Here is a 26,263-nt window from a genome sequence, read left to right on the forward strand (position 1 = left end):
AGCTTCCTCCTTTCGTTTCCTGCCCTTGTCCTCCTCAACTCACCACTGGCTGCCTGAGGCTGCGAGATAAAATGGGGTCGGAGACCTCGGGGAGCCTCCCTCCCCTCCCCTCCTTCTCCCATCCCAGCCTCAAAAGGGCATGTGGAGGCTTTGCCCTGGGAGAACGCATGGAGCCAGAGGCATTTATTAGGAGCATTTATAGAATCATAGAATTGTAGCGTTTGGAGGGACACCCAAGAGCCGTCTAAACCAACCCCTGCAATGCAGGAATCACAGGTGGGAGCTTAATTTGCAAGCAGGTAATCCATTGGGGGAGAAGGGACGCGGGTGGCGCTGTGGGTTAAACCACAGAGCCTAGGACTTGCCGATCAGAAGGTCGGCGGTTTGAATCCCCGCGATGGGGTGATCTCCGTTGCTCGGTCCCTGCTCCTGCCCACCTAGCAGTTCGAAAGCATGTCAAAGTGCAAGTAGATAAATAGGTACCGCTCCGGCAGGAAGGTAAACGGCGATTCCGTGCTGTCAGAGCTGCTTGAAGATCCTAGCTCACAGAGGATCACGCTAGCCAGCGGTCATTAAGTAAAAGTCTTTATTGAATTACAGTTTCCATTCTCACGCTGCTGCGCGCAACTCTACGCCTAGTAGCTAGGTCGGCGTGGCTCCGTCTGAGTCTCCGCCCTGTGTGCACCAACTTAATATCCTAGCCTTGCTCCACCTTTTCCTCCTGACTGTCCTCCTCTGGGTCCCTCTACCCCCCGGGGCTTCTTCCTTCCGGGATTCTTCTGACGCTGACCCAGACCCTCCTGCCTCCTTGCGCCGGGCTTTAGGACCTGGCTCTCTTTCGGGGCTGCTTACTGCGCCGCCTTCCTCTGCATTTGAACTTGGCGCGCGCGCCCAACCTTCCACTTTCCTCTCAACCGTTTCTTCGCTCCCCGATGGAGGTGTGGCCATCCCCGACTCATGTCCTCCCTCCTGTGGAGGTGTGGCCACTCCTGACTCATGTCCTCCCTCCTGTGGTGAGCTGCCAGCGCTTCCCCCCTGGCTCCCTTCCTCTTCCCTGCTTCCTGGCGGTGACGCTGGTCCCGATTTCCAGCTGCTCCCCCCTGAGTCCTCTCTGGCTCTGTCTTCCTGGGGTGCCCCCCCTAGACTCCCCCCTTGCCCTCGCCACTGGTGCTCCTTTCTGTGAATCCTCTGATTCACTGGAAAGACTAGGAGATCTCGGGTCGTCGTCGTCACTCATCTTTTCTTCTGCCTCCTCCCCTTCGCTCTCTGTTTCCTCCCTTGCCCGTGCTTCTGCTCCTAAACCCCTGACACGTGCGCTGCTCTGGTTCGCCAGAAGCGGCTTAGTCATGCTGGCCGCATGACCCGGGAGCTGTACGCCGGCTAGTAAAGCAAAATGAGCGCCGCAACCCCAGAGTCGGCCACGACTGGACCTAATGGTCAGGGGTCCCTTTACCTTTATCTTAATCCATTGGGGGGTGGTAAGTATACTGGTTGCCATTTGATGCTCATGATTTCATGGGGATGCTGCAAATAAACTTGTGTTTATGAGGAGCATCAGTTGCACATTCAACATCTGTCTGGAAGGACCCCTGTATCAATTAATCCTTGCAAGGAATCATCTAAACTGTTAATCCCTGAAGCAAATTCTCTTTTGCTGCAGAGTTGCTGCAAGGGTGAGGACGACATGCGTCCAGCTTTTCTATTTGTTTTGTTCTTGGACATTATTGCAGGGTATTTCATGAACCCCATGGGTCTGTCAGGATCTGGTATGGTTTGATGCAAGAGGAGGAAGAGGTGGAGGAGAGGCCCTCCCCTCTCTCCTAACACTAAAACTGAAGGACATACAATGAAGCTGAACACTGGAAGATTCGGGAGAGATTTTAAAAAAAGTCATTATTCACACAGCACAGTTAAACTCTGGAACTCCCTGCCACAGGAGGCAGGCATGGCCATCAGTTTAGATGGCCTTAAAAGAGAACTGGCCAAATCCCTGGAGGAGAGGCCTATTGATGGCTACTAGCTGGGATGGCTATGCTGGAAACCTCAGGCTGGGAGAGTGTTGTTTTGTGCTCAAATCCTGCTTGCAAGTTTCCCACCAACCATCTGGTCAGCCACTGTGAAAAAAGGATGCTGGACAAGACGTGTTATTGCTCTGATCCAGAAGGATCTTTCTATGTTCTTAACTCCCAGGGCAAGACATCTTTGTCAAATCGCCATCTCCCCGTCTGAAAGCATCATGTTCAGAGAGGAATGCTGGGGGCTGGATTTCACGTGCTAATTATTTGGCAGGATATATCTTCTGCTTTGACAAACTCCAGGAAACAGTAACAGAGCCCTCACACGGGAAAAGAACAGGAACAGCTGGAAGGTATGAATGAAGAGAAATACTGGCTCTTAGAATCACAGAACTGGGGAGCTGGAAGGGTTCCTCAGGGTCATCTAGCCCAACCCCCTCTGTGATGCAGGAATCTCAGCCAATGAATCCCTGATGGATGGACACCCAACCTCTGCTTAGAAACCTCCAAGGGAGTCCGTTCCACTGTCCAATGGCTCATACCACTAGAAAGTTCTTCCTAATATTTGGTCAGATAATTGGTTCCAGGTATGGTTTTCCCAGTAGTGATGTATGGAAGTGAGAGCTGGACCATAAAGAAGGCCGATTGCCAAAGAACTGATGCTTTTGAATTATGGTGCTGGAGGAGACTCTTGAGAGTCCCATGGACTGCAAGAAGATCATACCTCTCCATTCGGAAGGAAATCAGCCCTGAGTGCTCACTGGAAGGACAGATCCTGAAGCTGAGGCTCTAAGACTTTGGCCACCTCATGAGAAGAGAAGACTCCCTGGAAAAGACCCTGATGTTGGGAAAGATGGAGGGCACAAGGAGAAGGGGATGACAGAGGACGAGATGGTGGGACAGTGTTCTCGAAGCTACCAGCATGAGTTTGACCAAACTGCAGGAGGCAGTGGAAGACAGGAGTGCCTGGAGTGCTCTGGTCCAGGGGGTCACGAAGAGGCGGACACGACTAAACGACTAAACAACAACAAACCTGGATAACTGATTCAGGTCCTCCCCTCCAGAGCCGGAGAAAACGGCAGCCCATCAAAGGTCTGAAGATGACTCTTGTGTCACCTCTCAGTCTCCTCTTTTCCGGGCTAAACATACTCAGCTCCTTCAAATCCCAGCTTCCCAACCAGTGCAAGTCCAGTCCATCATCTTAAAGGTGCCTCTTCCTCCAGCTGCTCCCCGCACAGCTTCCCCCATTCTCGCTGCACAAACCGGATCATTTCTTTCCATTTCTGCTTCCTCCACAAAAGTGCCCCTTGTTTGCTTTTGCAACACCTCTGAGGTCACCGGCCAAAATGAAATGGGTTTCCAGGGCCTGGCTGCTGCTGCTGCTGCTGCTGCTGCTGCAAAATTCCAGGAGGATGACTCCCTTTTTTCCACCAGTGTTTCCTGAGCCCAACAACAAAGCGAGAGAGAGAACCCTGGCCAGGGACAGAGCCCGAGGTCACCCGTCCTCTGCCATGTTTTCCTTTCCTGGCTGCATTGTCCACAGAAGAACAATAAGGGAAAATTGGCAAAAATAATCAGGAAGAAAGGAAAAAAGGAGGAACCAAGTTGTTGGCTGGTTTTTGATTAAAGTAAGAAAAACAGTTGGCAAAAAGTGGCCTTGCAATGGAGCAAAAGTGGCCTTGCACAATTACTTAGTAATAATCATAATAGTAATTTTATTATTTGTACCCCGCCCATCTGACTGGGTTGCCACTCTGGGCAGAGGCAGATGCTAACTCAACTGCCTCGGACAGCAGTGAAGTCTCCTTCACTGGAGGTTTTTAAACTGAGGTTTTTAAAGGGCTAAAAACCCTTAAGCCATGTCCAAAGTCCGTTTTGGGGGCCTAATCCGGCCTACTGGTAGGTTTAACCTGGTAGGTTCAATCCTAAAAAAAACACCTCAACAATTCCAATCCTAAAAAAAGCTGAACAACTTTGGTTGGCCCTCTGGCTGACCCTCACGGCCCTTCACTTCATCAAATCTGGCCCTCTTTGAAAAAAAGTTTGGACACCACTGCAAGCTTTATTATTATGAGTTTGAGGCTGTTATTTCAGTTTACATTGAGCCCTTCCACCCATTTGGCCGCAGCATTCAAAGCTATTTCACCCCAGTGACATTTCGCCAGAGTCACATTAAAAAGCAGCCTTGAGACTGGGGGAAACATTCAGACCCAGTTCCCAGGCATGAGCCAGCAATGCAGCGCTTCCTTGCACCAGAGAGGGCTGAGGACCAGGATGCGTGTGGTCAAGATCCAGACCTAACAGCAGCAAGAATACTCATTGCAAAGTATTGGAAGACACAAGATCTACCCACTCTGGAAGAATGGCAGATGAAGGTGATTGACTACATGGAATTGGCAGAAATGACTGGCAGAATCCGAGACCAGGGAGAAGAGTCGGTGAAAGAAGACTGGAAGAAATTTAAAGACTATCTACAGAAATATTGTAAAATTAATGAATGTTAGAAGGATGTTGGATAGAAACTAAGCGGTTTCCAGCTGTAATGCTTTAAGAGATATGAAAAAAAAAGGTTTACAAAAGGGTAAAAGCTTAATGGTAAGGATTTGCTGAACTAACAAACTGAAGTGGAATACAAAAAAGGGAGGTATGAGGAGGTCCGGGGAAATAAGTGTAAGGAAGATATGTTACGGAAAATCAATGTGTTTTTTAACTGTTTTTATTTTGTATGATTTTTTTATTTTTCACTTTTACTGTTATACTTTAAAAACTTTAATAAATATCTTTTTTTTTAAAAAAAAAAAAACAAGATCCAGACCTGTGGTGCCCGCATGTCGAGAACGGATTCTCACATTCCTGTAAAATGTCCAGCTCAGTTTGTGGGCTGAACCTTAAGAGCAGCGCTGCCTTAATCCGTATTTATTTATTGCATTTATACCCCATCATTTCCCGCGTGGGGCTCAAAGCGGAAAACACGGCTCCCCACCCTCGTTTAATTCCAACAGCCCTGTGAGGTAGTTCAAGCTGAGAGAGAGGGGATTTGAACCCAGGTCTCCCAGCTCCCAGACCAACTCTTTAACTACAGTACCACCACTGGGTTTCTAAAGTCCAACCAGATTTATTTGCTTTATTAATTTATTACCCAGGAGGTAGGCTAGGCTGAGAGGCAGCGACTGGGCCCAGGTCACCCCGGAAGACCTTCATGGCCCAGGGGAGGGATTTGAACCCCGGCCTCTCCCAGGTCCCAGTCCAGCACCCTAACCACTATGCAACCCTACCTGTCTACTTGCTTGCCACTGATTTTGAGCAACCTGGTGCCCTCCGGGCGCTGCAGGACTCGAACTCGCACCAGCCCAGCCTCCCTGGGAGTTGTGGTCCAGCCAAGTCCAGAAGTCAGCATGATGGAGGACGATGCGTTAGGAGCATCAAGGAGGACTCACCTGTCTCAACGTGGAACGTGAGCTGGTCCACGCCTTCCTGGTACTCCCTCCCGGAAAAGTGCAAGGTGATGGTGAACGGCTGCCCCCTGCGCACAATCAGACGCTCGTTGCCGTTTTCGGAGGTCCGGTGCTCCCGATTGTTGCGCTCGCATTCCAGGTCCCATGTTTCTAGCTGGAGATCTGCGAGGACAAAGGAGAAGGAAAGTGCTTCTTCAGGCAGCGCAGTGTGAAGCTGTGGAACTCACTGCCACAGGAGGCCAGGGTGGCCGCTGACTTTGATGGCTTTGGAAGAGGATCGGACAAATTCAGGGAAGAGGAGAGGGCTATAAGCCACAATGGTGCTGGTTTTGACCTTTAAAGCCTACGCAGCCTAGGACCCACAACATTTTGGAGGTCCCAGGTCGCAAGGTGGTTAGATTGGTCTCAGCTAGGGCCAGGGCCTTATTAGTACTGGCCCCGACGTGGTGGAACGCTCTGTCACAAGAGACCAGGGCCCTGCGGGACTTGACATCTTTCCGCAGGGCCTGCAAGATGGAGCTGTTCCACCTGGCCTTTGGTTTGGACTCAGTCTGACCCCTGTGTTTCCCTCCCGTTACGGTTTTGATCTATGGGGTACTTTTAAAATGAGACTGCATTTGGAATTGCATTTTAACCTGTATTTTAAATCCCCCCCCATTGTGTTTTTACTGTGATTTTATTGGGGTTAGCCGCCCTGAGCCCGGCTCTGGCCAGGGAGGGTGGGGTATAAATTATTATTATTATTATTATTATTATTATTATTATTATTATTATTATTATTAGCTCTGCCCAGTCTCCACAGTCAGAGGCTTCTGAATCTAAGGAGGGGAGAGTTGGTCTGGTGCTCGGATCCTGCTTCCAGGTTTCCCAGAAGACGCATCTGGTTGGTCACTGTGAGAAAAGGAGGCTGGATGAGATGGGCCATTGGCCTCATCCAGCAACCTCTTCTTAACAGTTCCGGTGAATACAGAAGCGGGCTCTAAATTATAGGGATGTACATTAGAATTTTCTTGGGAGAAAAGCGATGACAAACCCAGACAGCATCTTAAAAAGCAGAGACATCACCTTGCCGACAAAGGTCTGTATAGTTAAAGCTCTGGTTTTCCCAGTAGTGATGTATGGAAGTGAGAGCTGGACCATCAAGAAGGCTGATCGCCGAAGAATGGATGCTTTTGAATTCTGGTGCTGAAGGAGACTCTTGAGAGTCCCATGGACTGCAAGAAGATCCAACCTCTCCATTCTGAAGGAAATCAGCCCTGAGTGCTCACTGGAAGGACAGATCCTGAAGCTGAGGCTCCAAGACTTTGGCCACCTCATGAGAAGAGAAGACTCCCTGGAAAAGACCCTGATGTTGGGAAAGATGGAGGGCACAAGGAGAAGGGGATGACGGAGGACGAGATGGTGGGACAGTGTTCTCGAAGCTACTAGCGTGAGTCTGACCAAACTGTGGGAGGCAGTGGAAGACAGGAGTGCCTGGCGTGCTCTGGTCCAGGGGGTCACGAAGAGTCGGACACGACTAAACTGTGGCATCTGAATATAGACTGCATTTTTAATCAAGGCATATATTGGCTTATATCTTGATCAGGTTCCTAAATTAAATGGGCTTAGATTTTCAAAAGTTTCATGCCAGGCAGACCAGCTGTTTAGAGAGCCTTGGCAAGATGTTTATCCTCCTGGAAAAGAGGGCCCCTTTGGTTTATTGGTTTATTGCGGTCATAAAAAGGCTGAGAAGCAGGTCACTAACCTTGCATGCTGTAGAGTACAACTAAGTTGTAAAAGTGGTAGGTAAACAGTAAAATAAAACCATGTGCCTTAAACTTGAGTCACAGGACAAAAAGCCAAGGGCACATGGAAAACAAAGGCAATTGGCTTGGCTGGGGAAAAAGAAGCTTCTTCCTATTTTATTTTGAGGCTGTAAACTGTTCCTTCCTTTTTACTTTGAGGAAGTTTAAATATGCTGGCTTAAATGTAATTATGCAAAGGATTTAACAAATGCTAGATTCTTATTTCATATAGTTGTAAGAGTTGTATTTTGAAATTAAGTCAGCCAGCCCAGCCTCTTGCCAGACAAGAAGATGCCATCAAATGCTGTCCTGATATATTAGCTGCCAGACATTTGTTTAGAAACCTTCAAATGAAGGATATCTTTCAATGTTGATGTGAAACTCAAGATCCTTGACATATGTTCAAGATAAAAATTTAAAATTATTAACCATCTGTTTTGGAGGGCAAGGAAGGCAAGAGGTGAGCTGGTAATTAAGATTCCTTGTTGAGACACATGTAAGATATATTACTACTTATTTGTCATTTATAGATGTAACAATATATAGCTCTTTGTGTTCCATATAAGGACAGTAGGATATGAGTGTATTTTTGTGATTGGTTATACCAATCAGCCAATAGGAATTTCAACCAGGCTGATGGGACAGAGGCAGCCATAGGAGGAGCAAAGGGGGCTGGATTAAGGAAATATAAGTGCTGGCTATAATGGCAGGAGGCCAGGCCAGAGCTTGGTAACCATATACCACTGTGCCTCTTATTTATTTGTCTGACAAATAAATTATTTTTTTAATTTCTCTGTTGCTGCGTTGAATATTTCATTCCAGCTAAGCGTTAACCACAAGCAGGGTGCTACATTTTATGGTGCCTGCGACTCGGATAAGTGGTCTGCTGGAACGCAGCGCCTTCGCCTTACTGGACGGGGTACAAGAGAGAGGACAACTGTGCCTACCCAGCGCGCACTGGAAAAATTTTTCCAGGGGAACGCAGCAGTCTCGTCTGTCTGATACCCTGCCCACTGACGGCGACGGACCGGGGGGGACCAGAGAAATAAACAGGGAACCAGCTAAGGGTAAGTGCACTAAGGGGTTTGGCCCTCCAATTAATTGGGAGGAAGAGAAGTCCTGATCAAACTTCTGCGTCTCAGTAAAGGGGAACTGAGTACGCTAGGTGGCTGGGTATATCAGATGGTGATCTGGTGTAGGGAAAAGGGAAGAATGGGAGGTAGTGTGTGGTGAAGTATCTGGCGCATTGCATGTGTGAGAAAGTACAATGTGTAGCTGACCTAAGTGTGGAGTGAGTACTACTTCGTTTACCAGTAAGGTGTGTGTGTGAGTGACTGAGTGGATACTTCACAGGGCCATACAATGGGAGTTGGGGGTTCAAAGGGGGGAAATACACCTTTTGAATGTATGTTAAATAATTTTAAGAAAGCCTTCTCAGGGGCATATGGAGTCAAAATGACGCCAGAACGCTTGAGAACGTTATGTGAACTAGAATGGCCAAAACAAAATATTGGATGGCCATCTCAAGGAACCTTTGATATAAATTTAGTAAGCAAACTTTGGTCTAACATCGCCAAAGAAACTGGAGGGTGCCCAGAACAATTTTCATACATAGATTCTTGGCTGAGCACATTAAATAAAAATCCTCCATGGATAAGGGAATGCAAAGTCCAACGATGCAAATTATTGGCTGTAAAAGCCAAAGCTAGGAAAGGAATCTTGCCAAATAAATCCAAACACTCCACCAGTTGTAACCCCAAGGCAAGAAAGTGGAATGAATAATGGGGGTGGAGTCACAGAACTTGATTCCTTGATAGATTATGATAAATATCTTCAGGAGGCATTGGAGTCCTATAATGAAGCCCAAGCAGAAGTGGTTATTCCACCTGTGAGTCCCAGTAGAACTCCATCTACAGTCTCCTTTAGTGGAACAACTAATTGCCCACCCCAAACCCCTGTACATCCAAGTCCTAGAGAATTATTACAGAAGTTACAGGGAGACCTTGATCGGTCAGCAAGCAATACAGCCACCTCAGGCTATGATGGACTTGGTGACTTCAATAATAAATACTCATAGTCCTACTTGGACAGATTGTCGCCAGCTCCTGAATACTCTGTTCACCACTGAGGAAAGGAGAGACATAATTGAAAAGGCACAGATATATTTGCGTGAGTAGGCCAGAGTGGGAAATATTTATAATATTGACCGTCATCTCCAGGAAAACTTTCCCTTGGAAGATCCTAATTGGGATCCAAACAATGCAATTCACCTGGCCAGGCTTACCACCTATCGCCAGACGCTTGTGCAAGGTATCTGCAGGGCATGCCAGAAGCCCACTAATATGTCTAAAGTCTCAGGAGGGTAGACGTGTTACCCATAACACTGTTTCGTGTTCGGTGCACACCCACAAAAAGACTTAAGTTGTCACCTTTTGAGCTCCTGTATGGGAGGCCGCCCTCCTTTGTTCAGGATATTCCAACTGACCTCAAACAAATAGGAGAACATGTGACACAGGGACAAGTGCAATCTCTCTCCCGTGTTTTTGTCTCTCTCCCGTGTTTGTTTGTTTTGTTTTGTTTTTTATCTTAACAGGTGGGCCCTCGAGCGCATTGCCAAGCCGATTCATCAGCTCCAGGCTGGCATAGCATATAGGTGAAAGAGTGGAAACGTGATCCACTTGCACCTAAGTGGCGTGGACCTTACACCGTCTTGCTCTCTACTCCAACAGCGGTGAAGGTAGCTGAGGTGACCCCCTGGATTCATCACTCCCGTTTGAAGAAGTCCGAAGGCAGTTGGACGTGCAAAGGTGACCCCTCTAATCCTTTAAAACTGACTCTCTCCAAAAACCCCTGTATCTAGCCCTACGGGGAACGGGCTAGGTCACGGGCAACATTAGACGACCGGCCTGCTGCAGCCACAACCTGGAAGCTGGCTGACCTGCGCACGCCTGAAGCTTGAGGAGCGTCTGAACCAGCGACTGTGAAAGGGAAGATTCTCTTATACAATTGATTGACTGCCCCCTTGTGGAACAATTATCAGGGATATTACACATTGGGGATCCTTGGGATATATGTTTTGGTCTTGGTGGTTCCCCATTCCTGTCACTGGGGGAATTATATTGGGACTAATATTTATGCTATCACAATAAGGTAATCTTTTGTGGAAGGAATGCATATGCTAGACATCAACATGATTTTATTATTAATCCTGATCCCTTGGGAAGGGAAGGGTCTTTGAATCTGACCAAATTTGCTAAATATGGATTCCGCTATGACCACAATATGTGGGTAGGTTTAGCTGAGATGGTAGCCAATGTGCAAATAGGACTAATTGCCTTGTTTGCTCTCTTGGGCCAGATGATTCAGAGGGAGGTATGCCCTTATTACCAATACCATTAAATGCCATTGGTATGGTAAGCGAAATGCCACACCAAGCAGAAGTACAGAATTTCCCCGGATGGAACTCAACTAAACATTACGAGTTATACCTGTACAAGGGGAATTCTGTGTACATAAATCATCAGATGCAGCTGATTCTACCATGATAGGCTCTTCTCATTGTCACTATACTTGGGATTATATTAAGAATAGTCATACCTGGGCAGACGGTACTACCTATCGAACTCGGAATACCTTGCCCTGTGCACCTCCTTTTATTCATGCATGGAAAGTGGTATGGAACATAACTGTGACAGAGAAAGGCAATCTAACATACTGCACTGTGAACTCTCTACCTCTTTTGCTATTTCGCCTTCTGTACTCCACGTACCAAAAACCTCAGACCCGATGGTTGTGGTGGATATGTGGAGAATGGGCATACAAGAAACTCCCTTCCAAATGGAGTGGGACTTGTTTCCTGGGATGGGTATTACCACCAATGTGGATTTTGCCCACTAGTATATTTCTCATATAGCAGGAGGAAGTACCCAAAGTTGGAGCGATACTGATGATTGGCCACCAGAGCGCATTATAGCCTATTATGATCCTGCCTCCTGGAATCCTGGTGAGCTCATACAAGGGGCACGGGATCCTATTTATAATCTAAACAGAATAATTCGATTGCAAGCAGTAGTGGAACTTGTAACCAATGTAACGGCCCAGAGTTTGAGACGTATTGCACAACAGTTGGATGAAAGTAGAGCCGTCATTTTGCAGCTGAAAATGGGAATGGATTATGTACTTGCCAAGCAGGGAGGCCTATGTGGAGTCTTGAACTTGACAGGGAATGCCTGTTGCTTTAACATTTCAGATAATGGTGAGGCAATCCGTGTGTTGGCCACATGTCTTGCTTGTTTTTCTTGACGGTAGTAGTGATGGTTTTATGTATGATGCCATGTATCATCTCATGTTTTAGAAGTACAATTAGCAAGATGATTTCGAATGAAACTCTACCTCATATCATGGCCCTATACAGAGCTTTAACTCAGGAATATGATGAAGATCAAGCTATCAAGGACGCTTGGTAGCAAGGTCCTTGAGCTTGAAAGGGGGGGATGTGGCATCTGAATATAGACTGCATTTTTAATCAAGGCATATATTGGCTTATATCTTGATCAGGTTCCTAAATTAAATGGGCTTAGATTTTCAAAAGTTTCATGCCAGGCAGACCAGCTGTTTAGAGAGCCTTGGCAAGATGTTTATCCTCCTGGAAAAGAGGGCCCCTTTGGTTTATTGGTTTATTGCGGTCATAAAAAGGCTGAGAAGCAGGTCACTAACCTTGCATGCTGTAGAGTACAACTAAGTTGTAAAAGTGGTAGGTAAACAGTAAAATAAAACCATGTGCCTTAAACTTGAGCCACAGGACAAAAGGCCAAGGGCACATGGAAAACAAAGGCAATTGGCTTGGCTGGGGAAAAAGAAGCTTCTTCCTATTTTATTTTGAGGCTGTAAACTGTTCCTTCCTTTTTACTTTGAGGAAGTTTAAATATGCTGGCTTAAATGTAATTATGCAAAGGATTTAACAAATGCTAGATTCTTATTTCATATAGTTGTAAGAGTTGTATTTTGAAATTAAGTCAGCCAGCCCAGCCTCTTGCCAGACAAGAAGACGCCATCAAATGCTGTCCTGATATATTAGCTGCCAGACATTTGTTTAGAAACCTTCAAATGAAGGATATCTTTCAATGTTGATGTGAAACTCAAGATCCTTGACATATGTTCAAGATAAAAATTTAAAATTATTAACCATCTGTTTTGGAGGGCAAGGAAGGCAAGAGGTGAGCTGGTAATTAAGATTCCTTGTTGAGACACATGTAAGATATATTACTACTTATTTGTCATTTATAGATGTAACAATATATAGCTCTTTGTGTTCCATATAAGGACAGTAGGATATGAGTGTATTTTTGTGATTGGTTATACCAATCAGCCAATAGGAATTTCAACCAGGCTGATGGGACAGAGGCAGCCATAGGAGGAGCAAAGGGGGCTGGATTAAGGAAATATAAGTGCTGGCCATAATGGCAGGAGGCCAGGCCAGAGCTTGGTAACCATATACCACTGTGCCTCTTATTTATTTGTCTGACAAATAAATTATTTTTTTAATTTCTCTGTTGCTGCGTTGAATATTTCATTCCAGCTAAGCGTTAACCACAAGCAGGGTGCTACAAAACAACAACACATCAGAATCAAACCAGCTTAGGGAACAGGGCTGGGCTGCTGAAGTAGGTGGTGGAATCAGCATCCTCGAGGCAAGATTGAACTATCATAGAATCAAAGAATTGTAGAGTTGGAAGGGACCCTGAGGGTCATCCAGCCCACCCCCTAAAATGCAGGAAGCTGATCCAACAGACTCTTCCCATGTTGTTATCAAAATACAGGTCAGGGAGAGGTGTGGGTGAGGTTTCAACCAAACCACTTGGCCATGTCTGTATCTCTCCCACCTTTCCTTTTTTAAACCAAAAGCAGCCTTTGGAGGAACTTTCAGTGGAGAAACTGCAGGGAGGGGTGCGCGTGTTTGTGTGGCCTAATCCTTAGGTACTTTCCACGCAGCGGTGGAAATAACTTATATTTCTGGCAAGGGATGTTCCTCTGATGTTCAAGCCTGTGAGCAGCAACAGTGGGAGGATGGGGGCCTCTTTGGAAAGAGCCCTCCCCCCTCTTGCTGGCAGTTGGTTCCGAGTGTTAATCACCCCCCTTGCTATTGTTGCTTCCTTTCCAACATGAAACAGACCCCCACCCCCTCTTCACCTTCCTTCGGGGAAATGAACAAAGCGAAGTTTAATGGCTCTCGCTTGCTGGATTGTATTTTTCCAGGAGTTTCAACCTCCTAGACACACAGTTGTCTGGCAGCTGGGGTGTTTTGCAATGTTGTATTCCCAATTCTGCAACATCATCATCAGTATTAAAATAATAAGAGCTGAAGTAAAAAAATTAAAAAGAGCATCTTTGGATGAGACCAAAGGTCCACATAGACTAATGTGTTGTTTCACTCACTGGCCAGTCAGATGTCCCTGAGGACAGTCTGGCCTTGGTGAAGACGTGACGTTTTCATCCCCCAAAAAGTTTTTGATTTGAGTTCCTACTGAAATGAGGCTGCGTTTTAATGTTGTGTTTTAATCTTGTTTTTAAGTTGTATTTCAATCAATTGTTTTTATACCGGTGTTAGCTGCCCTGAGCCCGGTCTTGGCTGGGGAGGGAGGGGTATAAATAAAATTTAATAATAATAATAATAATAATAATAATAATAATAATAATAATAATAATAATAATAGGAAATAGTCATTCTTGCATTTGTTCCCCAGGATGTGGCTTCCAACTTTGGCCTCATCCAGACCTCCTTGTGTGCCCTGTTTCTAGGTACAGGTCTGGGGGTTTAAAGCTTTGTTTCCGAGTGGTTTTTTTTTTTGGGTCCCAGCAGTTTCCCCGGGGAAAACCCACATTTTACTGCTGAACTGGAGCAAACTGCAATCGAGTTTCCTGCAGATTGCTGTTTGCTCCAATTCAGTGGTAAATCGCAACCAAAACAACCCCCCTGTTTGGACATGGAGCTTTAAAGCACTGGCCTGTGTTTGGAAAGCAGGTTGCAAAAGGGAGTCTGGATGAGCCCTTAGTCTGCCCAGAAAGCCACCTTGACTGACAGCTCTTGACAGATCCTTCCCTCGCGCCCACCCTCCTCCATGAATTGCCCACAACTTCATTTCAAGCCAGAAGCTTTCACCAAACCTTGGGGCAGTGAATGTTATTATCTATTTAGTTATTTCATAAAAATTATACACTGCTTGACTGTATTTTTAAAAAGCCATCAAAGTGCTTTACGAAATAAAATAAAATAAAATAAATGTAACCATAGTTTAAAACATAAAAAGCTAAAATACTAAAAGAGGTCAAAATTCACATCAACTTTCTAAGCAGGCTTGTCTAAACAAGAATGTTCTTAAAGGTAAAGGTAAAGGGACCCCTGACCATTAGGTCCAGTCGTGGACGACTCTGGGGTTGCGGCGCTCATCTCGCTTTACTGGCCGAGGGAGCCAGGGTACAGCTTCTGGGTCATGTGCCCAGCATGACTAAGCCACTTCTGGCAAACCAGAGCAGCGCATGGAAACGCCGTTTCCCTTCCCGCTGGAGTGGTACCTATTTATCTACTTGCACTTTGACGTGCTTTCGAACTGCTAGGTTGGCAGGAGCAGGGACCGAGCAACGGGAGCTCACCTTGTCGCGGGGATTCGAACTGCTGACCTTCTGATTGGCAGGTCCTAGGCTCTGTGGTTTAACCCACAGCGCCACCCGCGTCCCTAAGAATGTTCTTAGCAAGCGCCAAAAGGAATACACTGAAGGCGGCTGCTTGATATCAAGAGGCAAGGAGTTCCAAAGTCTTGGTGCTGCTGCACTGAAAGATCAAATTCTTATAAATGTGGAACCACCAACTGAAGTGGTCTCATGGATGCATGTGGGGGATCTCATAGGTAATCCAAGTTGTTAAGGGCTTTATAGACTAAGAGTAACACCTTGAACTTGGCCCAGCAGCAATTTTTCAACTCTTCTTTTGATACTTCTCTTGTCCAGAATTGATTCCAGCTTCCCAGGTCAGATGCCTAGGTGAACAAAAATGCAAATACAGTGGTGCCCCGCAAGACGAACGCCTCGCGAGACGAAAAACTCACAAGACGAAAGGTTTTTTCGTTTTTGAGTTGCTTCGCAAGACGAATTTCCCTATGGGCTTGCTTCGCAAAATGAAGCTTGCCCCCGCACCCCGGACCTCTTTTGAAGCAAGGGGCGGCGGGGAGAAGATCGCCTCTCCCCGTTGCCAGCCCCGCAATCTCCGGGGACAGAGGGGAAGGCGCGCGCGCGCCTTCCCCTCTGTCCCCAGACCCCTTTTGAACCAAGGGGCAGCAATGGGGAGAAGCGATTCTCCCCACTGCCCCTTCCCTTGCTTTAAAACAGGTCCCCTCTGTCCCCGGACGGTCTCCATAGGAACGCATTGATTGATTTTCAATGCATTCCTATGGGAAACCGTGCTTTGCAAGACGAAAAACTCGCAAGAAGAAAAAACCTGCGGAACGAATTAATTTCGTCTTGCGAGGCACCACTGTATGCAGAACTACTGTGAACAGATAAGCCAGCAGATCTAAAAGAGCTGCAGCCTGAACAAGGAAGAAGCTATTTGCCTGGTACCTAAATAGGATTTGTCTGATAAGGTTTGGTTTCCATTCATCAGTTCTGTGAACAAATGTGAAGCCCAGTTTCTGCCCTTCTTGCCATCTCAAATGCCAGGAGGCCAGAACTGACCAAGGGCCTCTTCCTAATTGCCACCTATGTCACATCAGGCCAGGAAAACAAATGGAAAATGGGCATTGGCAGCAGACCACCTCTCCTGGTATGTTACACAAAGGACCCTAAGGTCCATGAATAATAATAGCTTAACGGTCCTGGGCCCTAAGGAAGTCAGATTATCCTCCACCAGGGCCAGGGCCTTCTCAGTGGTGGCTCCGACCTGGTGGGATGCTCTGTCCCACGAGACTAGGGCCCTGCAGGACTTGATCTCCTTCCGCAGGGTCTGTAAGACAGAGTTTTCCACCTGGCCTTCAATTTGAATTAGCCTGCTCCTCTATTCCCTTTTCCCTTCCCTTTTTTATGAAGAAACCCTTCTGGGACCCTACATTTAAACTCTTCCCTGGTCTCCTTGCTGGCCCTAGTACAGTGTTTCCCAACCACTGTTCCGTGGCACACTAGTGTGCCGCGAGATGTTGCCTGGTGTGCCGCGGGAAAAATTAAAAAATTCGAAATATATTTTTTTTAAAGTCAAATTTTCGATTGGGGCGCCGTCACTAGATGACCCCTGGGGTTCCCTCCCTCCCTCCCGCTCTGCGCCTCCCTCCTCCTCCTCCGGGGAGGCCCTTCCTGGCTCTCGGCCAAGGCTTGGCGGCTGCCACTCACTCACTCGCTCGCCCACCCGTCCCTCCATCCGGCCTCTCCCCCTCCGTCCCCGGTGCGGGGGCTGCCGGGATCCGTACTCCCCTCGCCCTTGGGCTCCGCGCCCGCGCGGGGTGCGCAAACTACGTTTCCCAGTGTGGCCTGGCGGGCCGGGCGTTTTGTTTGAAGCGCTCTTCTCCCGGCCATGGAATGAGCGCGGCGGCGGCGGCCGGGCGGGCAGGGGCTCTTCCGCGCAGACCCCGCGCAGCCTGCCTGCACCCCCGCGGAGATCGGGCGGCAGGATGGAGCCCGGGGATCCCTGCGGAGGCGGAGGCTGCCCCCCAGGTAGGGCTGCGTCGGGGGGGGTGTTATTTTTGCAATGCTGCATCCGCGCCGGAGGGGACGCATCGGACCGCGGGGAGACCCCTTGGCGGGCGTGCAAGGCAATGCATGCGTGCAGGCGTTGCATGGAGTGCAATGCAATGGCAACGTGGCGCCCTGCATGCATGCATGCAACTTCCACCGGCGCTCCGGACTTGGCAGGTGAGGGGGGTCCCCAGTGGGCGGCAGAGAGAGCCGGGAGGGCGAAGGGGAGCCGGGGGGGAGCAGCGCTGCTCCTGGAGCCGAGCCCGGGGGGAAACTTCGGCGTCGTTGCGCCGGGTGTTGGAAGCGGAGGCTGGCGGGGGCCCCTCACCTGCAAAACCTGGTCGCCTCTCATATATTTCGTGCATTGCATTCATCGCCCGCTTTCTCCTCCAAGCAGCTCCCGGTTATCCTCGCAACAACAGCCCTGCGAGGTGGGTCAGGCGAGTGGCCCAAGGGAGCACCCAGGGATTGTCCTGGCCAGGTGGGGTGATTTGAACCCTGCTCTCTGCCCGGTCTTCGTCCTCATTTAGCCCCCACATGTGCATGACTGTGCATGACTGAGGTTTTCCCCCCTCGTCTTGGCTATGGTGTGAGTCTGTGCTGTTAATTAATGGGGTTCTGCCTTCGGAGAAGATGAGCCAGCCCTCAAGGAGGTGATTATGTAATTTGCTAGCAATTCATGTCCCTCCCGGCGTGACGCTGCGCGCTGACGTCACGGGGCTGTAATGGTGGTGTGCCTCGAGATTTTTTTCATGAAACAAGTGTGCCTTTGCCCAAAAAAGGTTGGGAAACACTGCTCTAGTAGGACCAACTTGGCCAGTTAGCCCTGGTGAACATTTGATGTTTACTGACTGGGTTCCCCCCCCCCAAAATGACTTTTTTGAATTTTATTGACATTGATACTGCATTTATGTTGTATTTTATGCTCTTTTTATGTTGCATTTTAATCAATGTTTTATATCTGCTATTAGCTGCCCTGAGCCCGGTTTTTAAACCGGGAAGGGCGGAGTACAAATAAAAATTTCTTTGTTTATTTATTTATTTAGATGCTCCTAGAACAGAGGGACCCCCCCGTCCCCAAACTCTTTCAGGCTTTAGAGGCAACACCGGTACTTAGGGTAGCTAAAACTCCTATCTCCTACAATATCTAAGTGGGTTGAGAAAATCTAGCCCCTAGTCCCTAGCATCAAGCTAACTTGCTACAAAAGAATACATATAAAACAGCCTAGCAGGTTTATGGAGCGACGGGTATTTTTGGTTAACGTTTTGGAACAAGTTCAATTATACTGTCCAATTTTAGGCCGCATTCAGCCAGCTGTAACAGGATTTCTTAAAGCTCTTTATGTTTGGTTTATTTTGTTTATCAATAGACGATTTAAAAAAAAAAAACTTTAAAAAAGCAACGCTAGTACTGTGAATGCATTGCATTGAGTCAAAGGTGTGTTGCAAGAAAAAGTGTTTTCTTATCCATGTCCTGAAATTGCCTGCCAGTCTAAATGCATGCTAATTAAATGCTTTGTAGCTGAGGACAGTCTTTTCCTTTTGGTCAAAACAGGAGTTGCCCAGGTTGTGGGATCATGGCGAAACCACGGGAAAGCATACAAGGGAATGTCCTCAAAACTTTCTGAATTTTACAATCACTTGCCAAGTACCTCTAATGCTGCTCTTCTATAATGAACTCATTTTTCCACCTTACAGGCATAATCCTTGCAGGACTTTCCACTGGAATGAATGAGAAATCAGCAAAAGCTCATCCGTGTTCAGTGTGAAAGCCCCGTCTCTGCTGCTTAACCTGTGATGGCACCATCGCACTTTCCATCTGGCGATGGTGGGAATGGAAGAAGGAACCAGCCCTGGCTGGAAGGGAGAAGTATTTCCCCAAATTACTTGTTTTGGGAACAGTGTCTACCTCTCCATTTCCACCTTTCCTCTTCCCTTGACCTTGAAGAAAACTGTCACAGGACAAAACAAAAAAATTCCTTCCAGTAGCACCTTAAAGACCAACTAAGTTAGTTCTTGGTATGAGCTTTCGTGTGCATGCACACTTCTTCAGATACACTGAAACAGAAGTTGCCAGATCCTTCTATATAGTGAGAAGGTGGGGAGGGGTATTACTCAGAAGGGTGGTGGGAATGGGAGATTGGCAGATAGCTGAGATGAGCCCACCTTCTCACTATATAGAAGGATCTGGCAACTTCTGTTTCAGTGTATCTGAAGAAGTGTGCATGCACACGAAAGCTCATACCAAGAACTAACTTAGTTGGTCTTTAAGGTGCTACTGGAAGGAATTTTTTTGTTTTGACTATGGCAGACCAACACAGCTACCTATCTGCAACTGTCACAGGACACAATGCTCTCCATTAGTCAGGGCAGAACAGACCATTCTGGGAAGGAGAGGCAAAGTCATCGCTTGTCACCACCAGCAAGGCTAACAAGGAAGAGGTGCCAAGATTGGATGGATTCAAGTCACACTCGGCAGGTTGCAAAAAATGAAAACACAATATGAAAAACAGTTTGAAACAACTTCAAATTATAGCAGTAAGGTGGGTCCTTTCGGAGAGGGTACCCTAATCCTCAACTCAATGGGGAAGAAAGCAAGCCAGCTGTTTCTGGGCCACAACACAAGGTGAAGATACACACAAGTGACCCCCCCTTCCAAAACATTATTATTTATTACTTCTTCAATTTATTAGTTGCTCGCTACTTCAAAAGTCTCTAAGTGACCCACAAAGCTTAAAGGTAAAGGTAAAGGGACCCCTGACCATTAGGTCCTGTCATGACCGACTCTGGGGTTGTGGCACTCATCTCGCTTTATTGGTCGAGGGAGCTGGCGTACAGCTTCCAGGTCATGTGGCCAGCATGACTAAGCCACTTCTGGCGAACCAGAGCAGCGCACGGAAACGCCGTTTCCCTTCCCGCCGGAGCGGTACCTATTTATCTACTTGCACTTTGATGTGCTTTCAAACTGCTAGGTTGGCAGGAACTGGGACCGAGCAATGGGAGCTCACCCCATCAAACCGCTGACCTTCTGATCGGCAAACCCAAGGCTCTGTGGTTTAACCCACAGCGCCACCCGCGCCCCTACAAAGCTTAGATATTATCTAAAAAATATCTTGAAGTACGTCAAGGTCTCTTATATGAAAAATGGAGCAAATTTGCTGCTCTACACGGTAGTGGAGGGAGAGGTGGTGGTACACATTGAATACCCCGGAGGGCTGATGGGCATCATGGGGGGCTGCAGGTAAGCTGCAGGGTGGTGGAGCCACTGTTTGTCCCTCAAAAAAGTTCAACAACTTCGGCTGGTCTCCTAAAAATGGCTCTGCCCCGGGCACCGGTATGTGTGTGTATGTGCTACGCCACTGGCTCTACAGGGGAGAATCTGAACCAAAGGATTAAAATGACAAGAAGGAGATTCAGACTAAACATTGGAAAGAACCTTCTGATTGTAAGAGCCATTTAGCAGGAGGAGAGACTTAGCTTGGAAGGGGGCAGAGGTTTTCGAACAGAGCGATTCTTTAGCTGTGATTCTGGTGTTGCCCAGGGTTGGACATGGATGACCTTGGGGTACCATCCATCTCTACGGCTCTATGACCAGTCTTGAAAGACCTACATTGGCTCCCAGTACGTTTCCGAGCACAATTCAAAGTATTGGTGCTGACCTTTAAAGCCCTAACCGGCCTCAAAGGCCCAGTATACCTGAAGGAGCGTCTCCACCCCCATCGTTCTGCCCAGACGCTGAGGTCCAGCGCCAAGGGCCTTCTGGCAGTTCCCTCCCTGCGAGAAGTGCGGTTACAGGGAACCAGACAGAGGGCTTTCTCAGTGGTGGCACCCGCCCTGTGGAACACCCTCCTTTCAGATGTCAACGAGAACAACAACTACCAGACTTTTAGAAGACATCTGAAGGCAGCCCTCTTTAGGGAAGCTTTTAATGTTTAATAGGTTATTGTATTTTAGTGTTCTGTTGGAAGCCGCCCAGAGTGGCTGGGGAGGCCCAGCCAGATGGGTGGGGCATAAATAAAAAATTATTACCTTCCTACCCTTTGTGGCTTCCAGAAACTGGTACTCAGTAACATCACGGCCTCCAGCCGTGAAGACAGATCATAGCCATTGTGGCTTATAGATTCAATAGCCCTCTCCCCCTCCACGAATTTGTCTCACCCTCTTTTAAAGGTACCCCATTCCTGCCTCATGCAGAAAGGGGGTTCCAAAATAGCTATGGAAGTACAGGGCAGCACATTGGCGGAAACTGGTTGGCCACTGGGAGAATAGGATGCTGGACTAGACGAGCCATTGACTTCATCCAGCAGGGCTCATGTTATGTTTATTTTGATTATTATTATGTTTATTATTATTAAAGCTGCTGTTGAGAATTGTCCTCCTGGTTGTGGGCCTCTTTAGTGCCCAGTTTCTGCCTTGCGAGTCAGCCACGCTCTCTTGAACTTCTAACACAGACTCTCACGTGAGCATCCAGCAAAATGAGGCAACCGGTGGTATGTTTTTCACTATTTCCTCTGTGCTGACAGCTCAGAAAGGCGCCAACCTGGATCCGCCAGCAGCAGAGAAGTTGACATCGGCCGTTGTCCTTGTGCAATTGGGCAGCCCACGCTCAGTCAGCGCTCTTTGGGGTCTAGTGAATGTGCAGCGGCTGGCAGTTGTAAATCTACACACAGCTATTACACGCAGGGAAAGAGGAAAGGAAGGGGTCGTGGAAACAGCTCTTCTGAGAGCACGGATGCTTCTGAAACAATCCTCATTTAGGGAAGGGCTCAGCTCACGGGCTTTGCATGCAAAAGGTCCCTGGGTCAGGGACAGCGTCTCCAAATAGGGCTGCGAGAAACTCCTGCCGGAAACCCCTTACCAGTCGGGGTAGATAATATTGAGCTTTGATTTTTTCATTTCCCGCCCTTCACCCCAAAGTCCCAGGGTGGGTTACAGCATTAAAAACAATTTAAAACAACTTGCAGCTATAAAACGGCCTCGGCCCAGTAGACCTGAAGGAGCATCTCCACCCCCATCGTCCAGCCTGGACACTGAGGTCCATCTCCGAGGGCCTTCTGGCAGTTCCCTCACTGGGAGAAGTGAGGTTACAAGGAAGCAGGCAGAGGGCCTTCTCGGTGGTGGCGCCCACCCTGTGGAATGCCCTCCCATCAGATGTCAAGGAGATAAACAACTATCTGACTTTTAGAAGACATCTGAAGGCAGCCCTGTTTAGGAAAGCTTTTAATGTTTGATAATAATAATAATAATAATAATAATAATAATAATAATAATTTATTCCCCGCCCATCTGGCTGGGCTTCCCCAGCCACTCTGGGCGGCTTCCAAAATAATATTAAAATACTATAATACATCAAACATTAAAAGCTTCCCGAAAGCTTCCTTGATGTTTTATTCTGTTTTGATATTCTATTGGAAGCTGCCCAGAGTGGCTGGGGAGACTCAGCTAGATGGGCGAGGTATAAATAATAAATATTTATTATTATTATTATTATTATTATTATTATTATTATTATTATTATTAAGAGGTGGGTCCTAAAACCACACACCTCAGGTGTAAAAAGCCAAAGTGCATCATCAGCAACCTCTGCAGGGTGCACAGTGAAGGTGCCAGGGACACCTCCATGGAGAGGGAGCTCTGTAGCTTGGGGGCCACCACAAAGAAGGCCCTCTCCCCCTGGGCATCTGAAAGTGGAGGGACTACCAAGAGGGCCCCTCTCTGCCCATCGCAGCATTCAAGAGGGTCTGTAGGGAAGGTCCTTTGAGTATTTGGGGCCTGAGTAATTCAGGGCTTTAAGCACCAACATGAGCACCTTGAATTGCGCCCGGAAACGAAAGGGCAACCGGCGCAGCTCTTTTAAAACCGGGGTTGTGTGAGATCTAAGTAGAACCAACGTGGAGTGAATTGCAATAACCCAGCTCTGAAGTCACCAAAGTGTGCTGTACAGTAGCCAGATGGACCAGAGGTCTGACTCAGAATAAGGAATCTTCCTGTGGTCTCTAGGTTTCTATCTGAATCCCCCCATGCCCAGATTTTGGAGCTCTTTCCAAAGTGGAACAAAATGCCTTAATGATCTGCTACTGCTGCTATTATTATTATTATTATTATTATTATTATTATTATTATCCCACCCCTTTCCCAAACTGACAGCTTACATAAATTAAAATGACACATGTCAATTTAAAAAAGCTAAAAACATACCAAAGATAGTCATTAGAAAGAAATTTAACCCTAATAGAATTAAAATAATTATCTATCTATCTATCTGTCTGGGCAGGTTCATAGGAGGGAATATGGTCTTTCAGATAGCCTGACCTAAGCCATTTTAGGTCTTTGCCCAACTTCTGAATTTGTATAGGACACAAATTGCACCTGTGCCACAACCCTAGGGCTCTCTTTCCGTTTCTCTCTCCCTGCCCATCCTGGCACACTGAGGGCACACAGCAAGAAAGCAAACAGTGTTGTGCTACATGCACGACACCCACGTCAATATTCCTGAGGAAAGAGGTTGCACCAGCTTGCAAGGACCAGTGGACTCCTTGGTAAAGCATCACTGGAAAAGAAGAGGTCTAAAAGCATACAATCACCCCATAGAATCGCCGGAAGGTACCCAAGGGTCATCTAGTCCAACCCCCTTGCAATGCTGGAATTCTGGAATTTCAGCAGAAGAATCCCTGATGGGTGTCCCTCCAACCTCTGCTTATAAACCTCTGGTGAAAGAGAGTTTGCACCCCTTCCCAGGTCGATGGCTTCTTCTTTGTCCTTGTAATAAAGTAGAAGGATGGGAGGAAGCCTCGCAAGGGAGAAAACAGAACAGTCCAGCTCAAGAATTGTCACTTTTCACGAGGACTTAACCCTGTGAGGTATGTGAAGCCAAGGGATGGTGCTGGTGTCTGACCACACCGGTGAATTTCACAGCTGAGCTGAGATTTGAACCCAGGGCTTCAGAAATAGCCTTCGTGCCCATTCCAGTGGGAGAGGAGAGGTGATCTTGCTAATCTCCCCTGCAAGGGTTTAGACCAGTTTAGTAAGTTTGCAAAGCAGCTGGGGTCTTGCAAGAGGCTGCGTCGTATAAGCTGGCAGCTCAGGTTTTGCAAGGGCCGTTTTCATTTGCCTGAAGAAGAGCCGAGCTAAGCGCTAGGAAAATGTACTTTTGCAAAGCTGATTCGGAATGAGCATTGCTTAGGAGACCTCGGATAAAGATGAAAGTGGTCTGTGCAAAAAGCAAAGCCAAGAGCCCCTGTTCTTAAGCTGTGGATCTCATGCATCCATCCTCTCCTGAGAGACCCAGCAAGGTTTTCCCTATTAATAACAAGGACATGGAGGAATTGAGAATTAAACTTCAGAGAAGAGTGATGAGGAAGATGAAAGGAAGCCAAGACCTGCAGAAGGAATTCTCTACAATTTTTCGCGCTAAAGCAATTATTTGCGTAGAGCTGCAGGAAGTCCGTTCTGAATCTGAAGATGAGTTTCCGAAAGCGAAAACCATGGGCAGAAAGCAAGAAAGCGGATTTGTCTCCTTGGCCAATGCGGGGAATAGCTGCAGAAAATATTCAGCTTAAAGACAGGGATTTAATTACAGTGGGGTTTGTGCAGAAAAATATTCCATTGGGCTGTAACTGTTATAAATTCTGGATGTGCAAGAAGCACTCTGAAATAAATATATATATTTCATTTTCTAACAACTGCCTGCAAACCCTATTCAAACATTCCAACTTTTTCTTCCAAAGTTTCCCTTTTTTGGTATTTTTTTCCTTACTTAAAAGCAAAAATTATTAAAAATCATTTCAGTATTATACAGATAAATTAATTGCTGCCTGTCCCCAAACTCACATACGCCACACACAACTGCTTTAGCTTGTGTTTACCCCAACTTTTCCCAATTGAGAATTTCTTCTTTTTTTAAAAGAAAAAATAACAAGCAGAACATCTTTCAACAACTGAGTGGACACTTTAGGTTCAAGGAGTAAAAGTAGTGCAGTTTGTTTTGACAAGGTTGCCATTAATAGAGTCGGTGAGTCGACTTGGAACATGCTCGTTCTGGAGTTAGTATGCGCACACACACACACAAAAAAAATATTGTCTGTATCCTTTTGCAATGATCGTATTACAATTAGGCAAAAGCATTTGCAGAAAGACAGTGAGAAGAAGACAAGATCTCTGCCCTGAGCCAGAGAGAAGAGTCCTCCCTATTCCTTTCTGGGTTTCCTTCCCCTTTTCTCTTTTTACCTTCTGCCATGCTGCCCGTCAGAGGAGTCCCGCAGTGCCCTTCCTTGGTCTCGCCTCCTGTCTCTGCCTCCTCCTGCTTCTGCAAAAGGAGCTCCTAGCTTAGCTCCCCTGCCTGGCGTCTGTCCACTTATATAGTCATCCAGAGAGTGAACACACACACCCCCAGGCTGGGTGTATGTCTGGCCGTGGCCAAACAAAAGTTGTGGCAGAGGAAGGAGGAGGGAGAGAAATGCAAACGCACTTCCAGGGGAAATTAACAAGCTGCACTTGTCGAACTTGAGCATGAATGAGCAGGCTTTTCGGTGACCAAGTCAACTGTGGCACAGCTGGAGGAAGAGCCCCCTCTAGCCGGATGATCAGCCACATGTTCTCCCTGGGGGACAAGATGCCACCATTGCTGCCCCCACCTGAAAACTGGGGCTCTTTTGTGGCATTCACAGGGAGGTCTCTTTAAATGCTTTTTATTAGCTTTTCATTTCAAATACGCAAACACAAACAAAATACACAAATATTTCATATCTTTTTACATCTATTTTTCTTTACGCTCCATAGAGCAATTGACTTCCCTCCTTCCCTTCCGCAGGTTTTCTTCTTCCAGTCTCTAATCCGCAGTTCCTTAGTAATATCTAGACCATGTCATAAGATTTATTTCAGTCCTGCTAACATCTTCAAATTTCTACAGTTCTCACTTATATAGTCCATGAATTTACTCCATTCTTTTTGATACTTTGTTTCCTCCCGATTACGGATCCTGTGGGTCAGTTTTGCTAATTCCGCATATTTGAGCATTTTCGTCTGCCACTCCTTCAAAGTTGGTAATTCCATTTTGGGCTATCAGGACTCTGGCAGCAGTTGTAGCATACATGAATAATCTTTGGTCCACCTTCTTAATATCCCCCCCTAGCAAACCTAGCAAAAAAGCTTCAGGCTTTTTTGGGAAAGTATATTTAAGCATCTTTTTAAATTCATTATAGATCGGTTCCCATTTTTTTCCCATTTTATCACCTGTCCACCACATGGGGTAAAATTCACCGTCCTTTTCTTTGCATTTCCAACAGATTTTACT

The 26,263-nt window shown here is 47.0% G+C and overlaps 1 protein-coding gene across 2 annotated transcripts in view; it reads right to left on the bottom strand.

The window, feature by feature from the left end:
* Window positions 1-25,511, bottom strand: part of TGM2 (transglutaminase 2) — a 74,291-nt gene extending 48,780 nt beyond the window's left edge. Inside the window, exons 1-2 of one of the 2 annotated variants that reach the window (XM_083507423.1) lie at window positions 25,198-25,511; window positions 5,453-5,632 (exon numbers count right to left, since the gene is read on the bottom strand). In XM_083507423.1, the coding sequence (XP_083363549.1) occupies window positions 5,453-5,632; window positions 25,198-25,207 (190 nt within the window). In that variant the 5' untranslated portion in view covers window positions 25,208-25,511. Of the gene's footprint in view, window positions 1-3,048; window positions 3,210-5,452; window positions 5,633-25,197 lie in introns of those variants that run through there. The other variant, XM_083507424.1, reaches the window with a different exon arrangement.
* Window positions 25,512-26,263: the final 752 nt, after the last annotated feature.

Source organism: Podarcis liolepis, assembly GCF_965112155.1.
Source record: "Podarcis liolepis genome assembly, chromosome: 6".
Lineage (NCBI taxonomy): Eukaryota > Metazoa > Chordata > Lepidosauria > Squamata > Lacertidae > Podarcis > Podarcis liolepis.